Raw genomic sequence first — 14,097 nt, 5'->3', positions numbered from 1 at the left:
CAAGTCTATGTCAACATGACGGTACTAGTACTCCATTGAGTTGAAGCAGGCAGATTGATCTGTTGACTGATGTGGTCAGTGCACTTCCCTGATACCTCTCGGTGATTCCTAGGTTACAATTATGAAACAGGAAATTTTAACACCTACTCAAAGGCAGTGGAGTAAAGAGGTGTTCCTAGAAAAATTTATCATTGCAAGAATTGCACAAGGGTATTACCAGTTCAATCTCATTCAATTCTGTGGTATTTATGTGCCAAAACACTGGTATGACTGGTATGATTATGAAGCACACTGTAGTGGGGGACTCTGAAATAATTTTGATCACCTATGGCTATTTAACGTCCACCTAAATCAAAGTATATGAGCATTCTTGCATTTCACCCCCATCGAAATGCGAAGATGAGCATAACTGAAGCATAAGGGTGACTTCAACCAGTCAGCAGTTCTGCTCTAGACTCTCACGAGTCGAGGTAGTGCACTGAGCGATTGAATGTTAAAAAAAGCCGGCAGATCCCACACCCTGTGAGAGCCGATGGTATGCGAAGCAGTGCGCAACCTACCAAGTTAACGAAATGACCACGAGAGCACCAAGACGTAGGCGGCTCTTTCATGACCTACATGACACGCATGTCACGACATTCATGTCATGAGTCCTCAGGAGTCCCTTTAGCTACACCTAAGAGACCTTAGGGTGAAAGCCTTAGACATACTCTTGACTATAACTTCTACCAGCATCCTGTAGTGTTTCCTTCACTTAGTACCCACGTCCAAACCCATTTCAGTGTTTTTCAGTGTTAATGATTTTTTCGCGAGTCATAGACATTTTTTTCTGAGTCATGCTCATGACTATGACTTCTACCATCATCCTTTAGTGTTTCCTTCACTTGTACCGACGTCCGAACCCATTCCAGTGGTTTTTGAGTGTTAAACTTTTTTCGCTGAGTCATTGTCATTTTGCTGAGTCATGCTCATGACTATGACTTCTACCAGCATCTTTTAGTGTTTGCTTCCCTTAGTACCACGTCTGAACCCATTTCAGTGATTTTTGAGTGCTATACTTTTTTTCGCTGAGTCATTGTCATTTTGCTGATTCATGCTCATGACTATGACTTCTACCAGCATCCTGTAGTGTTTCCTTCACTCAGTAACCACGTTCAAACCGATTTCAGTGGTTTTTGAGTGCTATACTTTGTTTGCTGAGTCATTTTCATTTTTGCTAAGTCATGCTCATGACTATGATTTCTACCATCGTCCTTTAGTGTTCCCTTCCCTTAGTGCCCACGTCCGAACCCATTTGAGCGCTTTTTGAGTGTTAAACTTTTTCGCTGGGTCATTGTCATGACCTAGATGACACGCATGCCATGACATTTTTGTTATGACCTATCACTTACGTTTGTCATACACTCCTGTCATAATATATCAATTTTGGTACCTACCAAGTTAACGAAACAACCATGAGAGCACCAAGACGTAGGCGGCTGTTTCATGACCTACATGACATGCATGTCATGATATTCATGTCATGACATATGATTCATGACTTTATACAGGATGCTGGTAGAAGTCATAGTCATATACTCTTGTCATAGTATGCTAATTTTGGTACATAAGTTAACGAAACGACTATGAGAGCACCAAGACGTAGGCGGCTGTTTCATGACCTACATGACACGCATGTCACAATATTAATGTTATGACACATAATTTATGTTCGTCATATACTCTTGTCATAGTATGCCAATTCTGGTACATAACAAGTTAACTAAACGACCATGAGAGCACAAAGTTGTAGGCGGATAGATAGATACGGTCAAAGTAGCAAATATTCGCCAAGAAATGCTTCGCATTTCAAATACATTGTCAAAAAGGCACTCAGTCACTTATACCCACAATGAATCTAAGGAGAAATCCAAAGCAAGGAAGGTGTGGTCCAACATAAGTCGTAAGTTGAAAAATACCAGATATGTATATAATGTGGCTTCTAAAGCCTACATCATTCATAGTTGTTTGCAAAGAATAAGTACGACTTTCCAGATAACTAGAACTTTTAACGCCTTCACATTCCTTGAATTCTGTGCTGAAATGTAAGCATGTATTGCGATTGAGGCGCCATAGATATAAATGACTGCTAATTAGTACTTGAACATTGTGTCATGCTCACTGGTTTATGGTTTATGAATTAGGATAATGTATTGAACTAAGAACGTTTCTCAGAACAGAGGTGACAAAATGGAAATAAAAGAATAATAGTCATGACGGAGCAAAGTAAGACCACACCCCAGCAGTTGTAAAGTGCAAAAAATTTTCTGGCGTCTAATGAGGGGGTGACGGCATGCAACTTCAAAGGAACGCAATGATAGTACTTCATGCAAGAACAACTGAACATACAAACCTAGGCACAGCTAGTTCGAACAAAGCAAACAGATCTGAAAAAGAAGTTAAACAAAAGATCATACATAAGCTTATGCACACAAAGGATGAACTTAAAATTCCCAGGGATGCAGAATTTCATCTGAATCGTTTAATGTGTCAGTTCTCAGAAACCAAACGATGCTTCCAACAACACAAAGCCTTGATTCAATGAATGAGCAGACATGCAAACAAAGCAGACTTCATAGCTGTCCTCTAAAGCAACTCGTTTTTGCTTTTTATCCTTTACCATCAAAGCAGCATGCATATGGTGATGCCTTATTTACTAATTTAATTCAATGACACGTACTGTACTCTTCTCCGCAGCAAGTACACCAGCAAGGTACACCAATGTGCTTCAACTTTGGCTATAGAGGCCACTTTCTCGTCCACGGAGTGTGCTTGATTATTTTTTTTAGGGCATATTACACCAGGTCACAAACAGAAGAAAGATAAAATGGTTAGTTATGATGATGTAATGTATGGTGGTCTGGAACCCACTGTGATGCCAAACTTTACTTTGTCACCTTGATGACACCCCTGCAGAATTGTGGCTGCAACTGCCATTTTGCTCGCACTTTCAAATAACTTTTCACATTTCAGATAAAAAACGGCCATATTATGATTAAGAATCGCTCTAAGTTTCTGTGTTGAGGTGAATTTGACCATGCAGGATTTAGTTCTTGAATAATCCACTGTGCAAAGCAGTAAACATTTTAAATCAACTGAAAGCACTGGCTGAATTCCGTCACCTAACAATACACCAGATACCATCAACCTTCCAGAATACCAAACCTGTTTGACCAAACCATAAGAGGAAATTATTAGAGTTACCGTAATTGTGAGCAGCGCCATAAAAGGGAAACAATATCAGTGTACATTCATCGGCTTTGAATGTACACAATTGTGGTCAAAAAAGATTTCAATAAATGTGTTCTTTTATATTAACTCGTACTGTATTTCATGGTCAATAGTCCACACTCGCTCTGCAGTCCGCAGCTGCAAATTTGGTCTGAAAATAAGATTTTTTTATAGCGTCTGCAATCAATGCACGGTCGATTTCGCTATGTGATTTAGCACAATAAGAGGCAATTGGGCCTTTTTATTATTCAAACGCAGCTATGATCAGATCCTTGAAAAAAATTTAACTTTGTATAGTCAGTACCCACAGACTGTTAACATCCTGCGAAATTTCCACATTTAGACACCTACAGTCTACTGACTACAGTTTGGAAAATATGGTACTCTTTATGATGTGAACTAGTTTGAATTGTGTTTTGAGGCATGAACCACTTGCAGCCACACTTACATCTTCATAAGGTGAGAACCCAGATATGCCTTTCTGAGTGATAAAGTACCACGAGGAGCGGTAATGCAGGTTCTGTGCCATTGCACTGCCAAGTTCATGAAGGAGCAGCCTGGCAATCTGCGAAAGCCTGTAATTGATGAAAGGAAACTGTCCCGCATCAGGCACTATTGCGTACAGATGATGATACAACTAATGCAATCATCATGATGTGTAGTGACATGCAGAACATCTTTCACGACGAGGCTCGGACATGACACATCAGCATGTAAATAGCAGAATCATGTGCTGACGTTGATAAGCGCAACATGAACCATTGAACAATATCAGTTCTGCAATGTTTGAGGTACTTTGACAGGGCTATTTGGTACAGCGTGTCTCAATCTCAAGATAGTATGCTGCTCAGTACATAAATACAGAAAAGCACATGCACATAGATAATAGTGCATTAATGTCTATGTTTGCTTCCGGAAATAAATAAAATTGAACTGGAAGAATACAGGAGATCCAAGGGCTCAATATTTTGTTAGTCACAACCATATGAAGGAAGCAGACAATGAAGCCAGAGAAAGCATACAGCTTGAGGTCGTTGCTGTACATGCAAGTGGGCATCCCAAGGTTTTTCATGATTCAAACTGGCAGTATTGTTTTTGGTTTATAACACTGACTTGCAAAAAGCTTCATTCCACATTATTGCCAGACAGTGACATAAGCAACAGGCAGCTTTATCTGAAGCAGGTTGGAAGGTCTAGCTTGAGTGCATCTTCTACAGTGCTAGCATTAATCCTGGATTTCTCTGGCCATCTTTCTTACTTTTGGTTGTGCTGAAAATTGTAGACATCTTTCGGTTTATGGTTTTAAACTGATTTCATGAAATGCAAATTGCTAGGTGCTTTTCTTATAATTTGTCAGTTAATATCAAATAATCCAAACCCTGGCCATAACATGCTTAACTCATTACATAGCCTCCCATATAGTACTTTCCATGCCCACGCAATCCCTCCAGTGGTGCCATTCAACCTCTTCACCAGGCCTCCTTGCATTTTATCCATGGCACCCACTAGGGTTCTGTCAGCCCAGAAAACCTAAGCCCCGCATGAGCCGTGGTCAGCATGCAGAAAAGGCGCAAAGCTAGCATGTTCATGTCTGCAAGTCTGCTAAAACATGATGAAATGTGTTTGCCTGGATAAAGCAGTGGTTGAGGATAAAGAATAAAATGATGTGCTCGTACACCAAAAAGACGGTTTCGTCTGTCAAGTTGACTAAGGGCATATCCTTCCCAGGAAAAGTACAGATGAGCCTGCCTAGCATATTAGTAGCTGTGCTTTGTACTAAATGGCCTTTCAGTTTACTTTAGAAATCCACTTGCTTACTTTTTTACAAAGGACAACACCGATTGAGAGCTTCATATCGTCAAACACTGCATGACAACAAAACTTGATTCAGTCGGCTTTCTTGTTCTGCACATTGCCATAGACAACCACTAGACTACAATGTGACTGTGTTTCAATCGCTGTGTAGTGGAAGCATTGTTCATTGTATTCCTCATTCTTAAGCTCAGACTGCAAGTTATTCTTGGAGTTCAATCAGCATCATTTGATCATAAATGTGAGATTGCAACTTTTGGTACGTGACTTCAGCAAGAATGGTGTTGAAGGGCTGCGACAGCGTGTAGTCTTCAAGTATTCAAGGTGAGAAGTTGTTGGAGGCTTTTGGAAGTTGCTGGAAGTTTTTTCTTGAGCGGAAACAGCACAAGAACAGGACAGACAACAGCGCTGTTGTCTGTCCTTTTCTCGCATCCTGCTCTTGCACTGTTTTCGCTCAAGTCATGAACTAATCAGCCCAAATGCGTACGCTTCTAAGTTTTTTCACCCTCTGTTCACCAACGTTGCCCTAGAGATAACGGGCAAGAATGACATCGCCAAAACTTTTGCACAGAAGCCACTGTCACGGATGGTCCACAAGCTTTAGCTGCAAATGACGGCAGTAAATACGTTTGTGTTGTACTTCTCAAACACCATATTGCATTTTTGTGTTAGGCTAGTGTGCAATACATCTTATACATTAAACAAAAGTGCAAGGAAGCATCTTAGGATAAATGAGAACAATTTCTTATGCTTTTTCATTTCTCGTACACACATTATTTGCAGCAGACTATTTGTTTGTGCCACTGCATATGTTACTGGCACTTATATTTATAAAGCAATAGAATTTGTGCAGAAAAAAAGGCCAGCTACAGTGGGCACTGCACTATTGTGTCGTCTGTTTGATTCTGGGCTGGCACTGCCGACCGGCAGCGAGCACTGGAACTAGGCGCAATGGCCGGTGCCTTGCGGTCTAGGCATGGATGGGCAGGCATGAAAGGGTACAGGAGGCTATAGGCTCATTGACTCCTTCACTTAAGCAGTGCACGTTCAATGATTACCAAAAAAATCAAAATTCAAGTACGAAGTTATCCTTTTAGTATGTGGTGTCAGTAAACAACATTTCCACAGAATCAACTCACTTGCGCGTGGGTTCATCAAACGTGAGGAGAATCAGGATATCTCCTTGCCTCAGGTTCAGAAGAAGTGTCTCAAGTTGAGATGAGTCTGGAATGACAATGTTTGACCAAGAGCCTTCAACCACACTTGAAATACTTACAATGTAAAGTGCACAAAAGAACATAGTTGCAAATGGTATGTTTCAATGACCCCATATTATAACAGGAACCAGCATTTCAAGGAAAGTAGAACGTGCTCCAACGCATGTATGTAAGATTTCATGTGGAATGACAAATCTCCGGAAGTCATTTGTAGTATACAAGAGGTGACTGAAAACTTATCGGCCTAACGACCATGATGCCTTTACCTTAGCCAAAGGTTAGTTTTGCAGCTCATAATAGATGTCTTTGCAAGGCCCCATATGAAATTTCTCACTAATGGCTTATTCTTTGTTTCAGGTAATGAAGACTGAAGTGCAGAAGGTGACCAGTGTCTGAACAGTTGCTAATGTGAGCAAACGTGCAGTTATCCAATACCTGCTCAAAAAGGGCATGAGTGGACAGGACAGTCACAAGAACATGACCGAAACATTAGCAGGAGGATGCCACACCCATTTCACTGTGAAAAAGTGGGTGGTTGAATTCAACAGGGGGAATTACTCTGTCCAAAATGCCCCTGGCAGCGGAAGGCCAGCAACTGCCAGTAAAAAAGAAAACGTCACAGCAATCCAGGATATCATAATGGCAGACAAGCATGGGACAGAACGTTTCATAGCAGAGAAAGTGGGAATACCCCAAGAATGAGTTGGGTGCATGCTAACTGTTGCACTGGACATGCACAAGTTGTCAAGTTGGTGGGTCCTGAAAACGTCGACTGCTGAAAACAAATGCCAGAGGCAAGCCATGTCTGCCGCAAACGTGACCCTCATTGAAGCAGATCATGCGACATTTCTCAAACGTTTTGTGACCACGCACGAAGCATGGGAATGCCACTTTCAGCCAGAGCCCAAGGCAAAACCAAAACAGTTGAAACACCCTCCTTCTCCCCCCCCCAAAAAAAAATTCAAGTCCATCTTATCAGCTAGCAAGGTGATGGCCTCTGTTTTTTGGGATGCAAGGGGTGTCATCCTGACTAAGTATCTCAAAAAGGGTGAAACAGTAAATGAAGCATGTTATGCTGCCCAATTCAAGCCTTTACGGGAGGCCATCAAAGCAAAACAGCTTGTAATGTTGAAGAAGCATGTCCTTTTCCACACCACACCCGTGCACAAGTCCACCACTACAATGCCTGTCACTGAGTCCTGTGGCTTCTAACTGCCTCCCCACCTTCACTACTCGCCAGATTTGGCTCCCTCAGACTTTCATCATTCGCCTAAGTTCGAGCAACACTTAGCTAGAACCCACTTTCCATGAGATAATGATGATGTCATGGCTGCGCCGGAGGACATGCAGGATGAAACATTCTATAAGGAAGGATAAGGATTAATAATGGATCATATTGGCGGCACCGGTAGCAAGAGTGCGTGGCACTGAAAGGGGACTAAGCTTAAAAATAGCCACGAAATACTGAGCTCCTCACCACCTTTCATTGGGAGGCCGAGAAGTTTTTGGTCGGATCATTACAAGGATTATCATTAGGACAACTAACATGGTGCGTCATAGCACCATGTTAGGATCACTGCGGAAAACATTGCTAGGATCCTCGCTTTGATCATTAACTTACAAGCTCAGGCTCACTTTGCAGTCTGTGCCTCAATTCACAACCTGTGTATCATTTTAACTATAATAAAAAGACACTAAATTAAAATAGTAAGTTGAGGTGTATTGGTAGATTACTCTTCAACAAAAGCAAAGTAGCCAGAAAATAGACAAAAACAAAAGACGAGTGGTGATGCTGCCCATGATGCTCCAGCACCAGCTTGCCATGCTGTCATGGATTCTGACAGCATTCACTCGAGTCTAGTTAAATGTTTATTGGTAAAGAAGAACTACCATGTTGCATTGTAAAATAAACTGATGCCACCTAGCAAGTTTCGAAGACATTTTCTGATCCAAAATGGCTCTAAATGTTCAGAAATGAGTGACATCACATTGATGTACCAGTGTAAAATTCAAGAAAGTCAGGTTTGACCTTCGTTTTCCCCAGTAATAATTAGCGATTTTTCTTTGTCAAATGAACAAAAATAGTGTTGAAAGAATATTTTATCCATCTAAACTGATTTACAGTGGCTCTATAGTGTCCCGTTAACTGCTTTGTTATTATCTGAGATAAATTATGGTGGAAAGATACACCAATGTAAATGAAGATGACTTTACACCTGCTGCAGTGAAATAAGCACGGCCCATTATACAGCTGCATTGACTGGTGGCTGGCCTCAAAGCATTCAATGCATTGAATACCAATGCCCTACAAAAGTAACATTGGGAACCATACCTTCTTCGTAGGTGTCAAAGTGGCTGACATGCTGCACAAATCGTGTGATGCTATCGATGATTGCCACATTCATGCCCCGTCCACCGCTGTTCAGGTTGGCTCCAAGGATGCTGCCATGCAGAAATAAACCTTGTCAATGTTATAATAACAAAAAAAGGAACAGAGCATGAAAACTAGTAAAGAGATGTATTGCTAAGGTTTTTGAAAGGCTTGTATACTATTCTTCAGATATATACTACTGTAAGTTTAGAACAAAGCTACAGAAAGCAAGCTGGCAGCCCACAAGCAATCATATCACACTTGTAAGTTATAAATTACATGGCGAGCATAATGAGCACATCACAATCCACTGACACATAAAGTAGGTGTAGCTTCAGACATTGCATCAGTAATATTCCGTTACCATCTGTTGACAGTTATAAATACCTTGGTGTTCACACTTCTTCTAATCTTTCGCGGAATACGCATGTCGAATATGCAACTAACAATGCGAATCGCATGCTTGGCTATCTGCGTCTAAATTTTTTTGAAGCCCCATCGTCCCTGAAGTTGACACTTTACAAAACCTTGGTAAGTTCTAAATTATAGTACGCATGCACCATATTGGATCCTACTCAGATCACCCTCATTCAAACTCTTGAAGCCATTCAGAATCGAGCAGCACTGTTTCATCTTGTCAAATTATTCACGTCATTCCAGTGTCACATCTATGAAGAAAACCCTAACTTGCCCTGATCTCGCGTTAATCTTTTTCACAAAATCTATAATTATAACAACTATTTGAAGGACATCCTGTTTCATCCACCTCATTATATATCTTCAAGGACCGATCATCGCTTCAAGGTTGGTCTACCGTCTTGTCGCACAAAATTGTGCAATGACTGTTTTGTCTCTAGAACAAGCGTCGCATGGAACCACCTTCCCTCCACAATCGCAAGCATAACTGATGACCACAAGTTCAGGATCGCTTTAGAAGATGCCTTGTAATATTTTGTTGTTATTTGCACGTCTTGTAATTCTCCCCCCACTCCTTTCTGTAGTGCCTTTGGGCCCTGAAAGTATTTTCAATAAATTAATAAATTAATTAAATCAAGACAGTGATGTGTTACTGAATATGCTCTGTTGAGCATAACAATGCTACTCATTAGATGTATCAAAAAAGGAAAGGAGGAGACTAGGAACTAAAAAAATGTCATTATTATTTATGCTGCTCGTGAAGCAAATGAACTAGTATCATGTAGAGTGCTCAGCGATTGAAGCGCGATACTCAGAAAGCATGGCTGTTGGCACTTTTCGCACCACTGGTGGGTGCTGGGGACACTGAGCTAATGCACTTTTGTATGACATGAAAGTGAGAGTTCTTGTGGGGTGCATTGTGAATGCATTCTTCAGCACTCTCCCAGCGCTCACTGGTAGTGCAAAAAGCACCCATCACCATTAGATTCGAGTATCGCACTTCAATCGCCGAGCACTGTACTCTCGTATACAAATGAAGTAGTAGTACAAACAAGTTCGGTTTAACTAAAACATATTATTTTGCTTATGCTTTAATCACTTTGAGCGAAGTCATAACCATTTAGCACATGCCATTTGAAGGTATAAAGGAGAGGCCAGTGTATATTATGAAACATCACACTTTTGTTGATCCACCATTTAAGCAATGCCTATTTTCCAACATAAGGATGCAATTGCTTCAAAGCTTTGGTTTCTAATTTTATAGATTTTTTTTCTGCTGGCTATTTACTTATTCGAAGCTTCCAGGACTGAAATTCTCCATAGTGTTTAAAATGCCTTCTCTGTAGCCCATGAAAAAATAGATACGCAGCAACTTCATGCTAATGGCATGTATATTTGTGACAATGTTGCCATTCTGTCTGCCGAATGCGTAAGAAAAGGTACAAGTTTTCGTACTACTTTCCATCGACACACAGCCTTGGCTGGTCATGGTGGTCCTTGCCAGTAAAGATGTGGACCGCAAAGGAGTCATTGGCGCATGGTTCGGGCAAACCACAGTTGGGGACACGCTCACCAACTAGTACTGCTGGAACAACATGTATGATCCTGCAGAGAACAAGAGGTTGAAAGCAAGTTTGTATAAACACAATGAGCTCATCAAAACTGCAAAAGAATGTACATCTACGAATATATGAATAATTAATGTGGAAGTCGCATGGAGAATCATCGGCTAAGCTTCTTGATTCAAAGATATATGCATTGGATACAATGAAATTTCATTTTTCCTAATACTTCACATTGAAAAAGAAAACTGTTCATTCAAACACTCTTGTGCTCACCAAATTGAAATGTAGTTCCAACAAGTCAGTGGTGGTCGCAGCAACAATTTCACCATGCTCTGAATGCATCGCGTACGCCTCTGTCATTATGAAAGCTACAATATTCTTGATATTACAAGCACCTCTGGCTCAAGAGCACAGACTGAGCACTAAAGAGCGCAGTGAAAGCAAAGTTGATAACAGTGGCACGGCAAAAATTGACGGTCAACAGCACAAATAACTGAGCTCATGTGGAAAAATTGCTAATGAAACAAACACAATCTAAAACTGCTGGAGTACAATTTGGAGGCATTGAAATTCAACTCTCCCTCGCAGCTTAATCTAAAAGCACGCACTGATGCTCACAAAGGTTTAAAGTGGAAGTTCAGGTATTCAATAACAGTTAATTGTACAAGTGCAAAACAACCCCTGAGCCACTAAATCCAACAGCTTGTTAGTTACAATGTGGGAAAATGAAACCTATTTTGCTGAACTGTTCAATGCATTCAACTGATGACGGCAGAGCTACCAAACGTAATTAAATATTATGAAGAAGGAGATACTGTACACAAATTAGCTTTTTAGAAGCCTGAATGGTAAGACATATATGAATTTTAACTCCAAATGCAGGCATGTTTGTGAAAGTGAAGTTGTGAATGAGAAAGAGCATGGGTACTGGTGAAAGTATACCAAAAATGCCAAAGAAAGATATATTACTTACTCATTTGTTTATTTTATTTGCCATATTTGCAGCGCCATTAAGGCATTACAGCAGAGGGGGATAACAAATATACAAAATTACAAATGCAAGAAAAAAAAGAGAGAATAATGGGTACTTATACACATTATAGATCCACCACGAAACTATGAATTTGCGAACAGACATGCAATCAATAACTGAGGGAAAATACTATTTTAAAAAGCTCTGTGCACCATTTTATTAGCGAACCTAATGTCATACTTGCCAAGATATTAGTTCAGTTGGTCAGTGCTACTTTCCACATGCTGTGTCAGTTAAGCAATGAAAGTAAGTGCTCATTTAGAGAGCCACTTACTCAGATTCCGTGTCCACTTTCAATGCATTCAAGAATCCTGTTAAGCTCGTCATGCTCATGTGTATGTCCTCGTAGACAGAACCTGCTGAAAAACGTGCAAGTCACAAATTAAGTCAGAAGCTTACCGACCAATTTGATTTTATAGGTTGAATTAAGTCGGCAACTACCGATAAAATTACTGCTCCTACGACCACTCAATACCATCACGTAAATAAAACGTTCATGATAAAAGCATACCTCAAAGATGCTCTCATTATTGCCAGCAACCATGCATGGAAAGTAAACACAAACAGCAGATATTTCGAGACTTGAGGCAGCTAGCTCAGAAAAAAAAAAAAAAACATGGCTATAAGAACTGCTTATTACTGGCTAGCCGCTTCTGATAAGAATCTGTTAGATACCACAATCATCCTGAGCCTGTTCTTGCGAACCTCTCCAGCGCACGAACTTCCTTGCAAACACAGGTGCGATCCTGTTGGTTATGCCACATAGCAGCAATGATGTGCAGGTAAACCAGCTACAAATAGCAAGCTTACGTGCTTTTGTAAAACCAGCCACGTAAAGCGAAACAAATGGCAGCTTACAGGTAAGAATGAGTTATTTGAGAATATTCGTATAGTTTATTCGGGTGCACTTTACATAGATGAAAATAAGACGGCGCAGTTAGCAACTCACCTGTGGAGTTAAACCCCAGTGCATAATCACCGCTACCGCCGCTATAACCTGCGGAAACAAAAAGGAAACTTCTGTATCTGTGCTAATATTTGGTGAAATTTGAGAAGGCTTGCCTTTCCAGGATATCCAGGGTCTAAAAAGTAAGTACAGCACGGAAATGGCAAGAACGAGCTTCAGACGCAAGTGGGCAGCTGAAAATGAAACCGCAGCACATCGCGACTGTCCAAAGCACACAAGTGTCACAGCTCAGCTTACCACTTCCGCCCTTAAATAGTTTGTAGCAGATGACTCGCGCTATAATCGCCATGTTTCATGCGTTTTTGCTAGATCGTTTCTTGCTAAATAAATCAGGTATCACATTTTCTTAAGCATTTTTCTCAAACAGAACTTTCTGCTCAGGCAGGCGCCATATTGAAGGTGGTTGCCAGCTTACGAACATGTAATCGCTAAATTCAGTTCGTGCAGTCATGGTGAACCAAAACGTAGAGGAGGTGGTTGGTTGATTGATCAGGCGAAAGGCGCACACATATTTAGCTCAAGAGATGTCTGTTTTCTTGCACTCCTCCATAAATTGTGCGTGACATTGCGAAATCTGCCATATATCGCATATGGAGTTTCCTACAGAAATAAAGCAGGAATCTTGTATCCTCTAAAGCTCAGATACCTTGTGTCGAAATGATTACTTTTCTCGCCTGTGTACTGTGCGCACGGTCCTTCGCACACTCTAAAAAAGATTTTACACCCTTTGGGTCTCTCCCAAACGATGGTCCTCATCTGGCTTCCTTGCGTTTCCTCTCTTGAAAACTCGGCGCTCGCTACGTTCCTGTAAATAATGCTGTATGTCACGTTGTTAGAGCACCATAGTAATTTACTATAAAACTTATTCGTACAAATCAGTCACCGCGGCTGCCGCATGTGAACGCAGCCAGAAGAAATGCATTAAGAACTTTCGTTTATTAATATTTTTTTTTATAGACAATGCCACCATATCTGGCCTTATCGCTACACGACGCGTCTAACATTTTTGCTGTCATGTCGTTGTCACATGTCACCACGTTGATGATGCCAGATGTGGCATTTCGAGACCAATTTTAGTATCGAAACTTAAATTTTATCATTTACGTAATTGCCAGAAACGTGTGGTATATTGTCTCTGGCGCACAGCTTGGAAAATAGGGCATGTTTAAAATATAAACGCTGTGTTTTGTGAAGAAATGCAAAATAAATAGCATCCCATTTTGATAAATTCCTTCAATTATAAAGCATTTTGACGTGGAGCTGCGCAAGAATTAAGCCTTACATTTCCGGACCGCTGATATACACTAAATGCAATGCCATCATGAACATCTTACCTTAATTATTCGCACCATAGGCAGGAGCGATAACATATATGCGTCAATGCTCGAATCGGAAGCGTATTTTGTCACAAAGAACGGAGACTCACGCACAAGCATGTACATGAA

General features: G+C 40.7%; 1 protein-coding gene across 3 annotated transcripts in view; it reads right to left on the bottom strand.

Annotated features, from left to right (window-relative positions):
- The window catches only part of LOC119461079 (protein O-linked-mannose beta-1,2-N-acetylglucosaminyltransferase 1-like), a 28,711-nt gene extending 15,687 nt beyond the window's left edge, over positions 1–13,024 (bottom strand). For 2 of the 3 annotated variants that reach the window (XM_037722257.2, XM_037722260.2), the window contains exons 1-8: positions 12,890–13,024; positions 12,748–12,825; positions 12,635–12,682; positions 11,960–12,044; positions 10,543–10,692; positions 8,632–8,741; positions 6,222–6,306; positions 3,719–3,845 (exon numbers count right to left, since the gene is read on the bottom strand). In XM_037722257.2, the coding sequence (XP_037578185.1) occupies positions 3,719–3,845; positions 6,222–6,306; positions 8,632–8,741; positions 10,543–10,692; positions 11,960–12,044; positions 12,635–12,682; positions 12,748–12,825; positions 12,890–12,941 (735 nt within the window). In that variant the 5' untranslated portion in view covers positions 12,942–13,024. The remainder of the gene's footprint in view (positions 1–3,718; positions 3,846–6,221; positions 6,307–8,631; positions 8,742–10,542; positions 10,693–11,959; positions 12,045–12,634; positions 12,683–12,747; positions 12,826–12,889) is intronic. The other variant, XM_037722258.2, reaches the window with a different exon arrangement.
- Between the last annotated feature and the right edge of the window lie 1,073 nt (positions 13,025–14,097).

Source organism: Dermacentor silvarum, chromosome 8, assembly GCF_013339745.2.
Source record: "Dermacentor silvarum isolate Dsil-2018 chromosome 8, BIME_Dsil_1.4, whole genome shotgun sequence".
NCBI classification, from domain to species: Eukaryota; Metazoa; Arthropoda; class Arachnida; order Ixodida; family Ixodidae; genus Dermacentor; species Dermacentor silvarum.
Note: the sequence above shows the minus strand (reverse complement) of the source record. Positions and strands in the feature narration are given on the sequence as shown.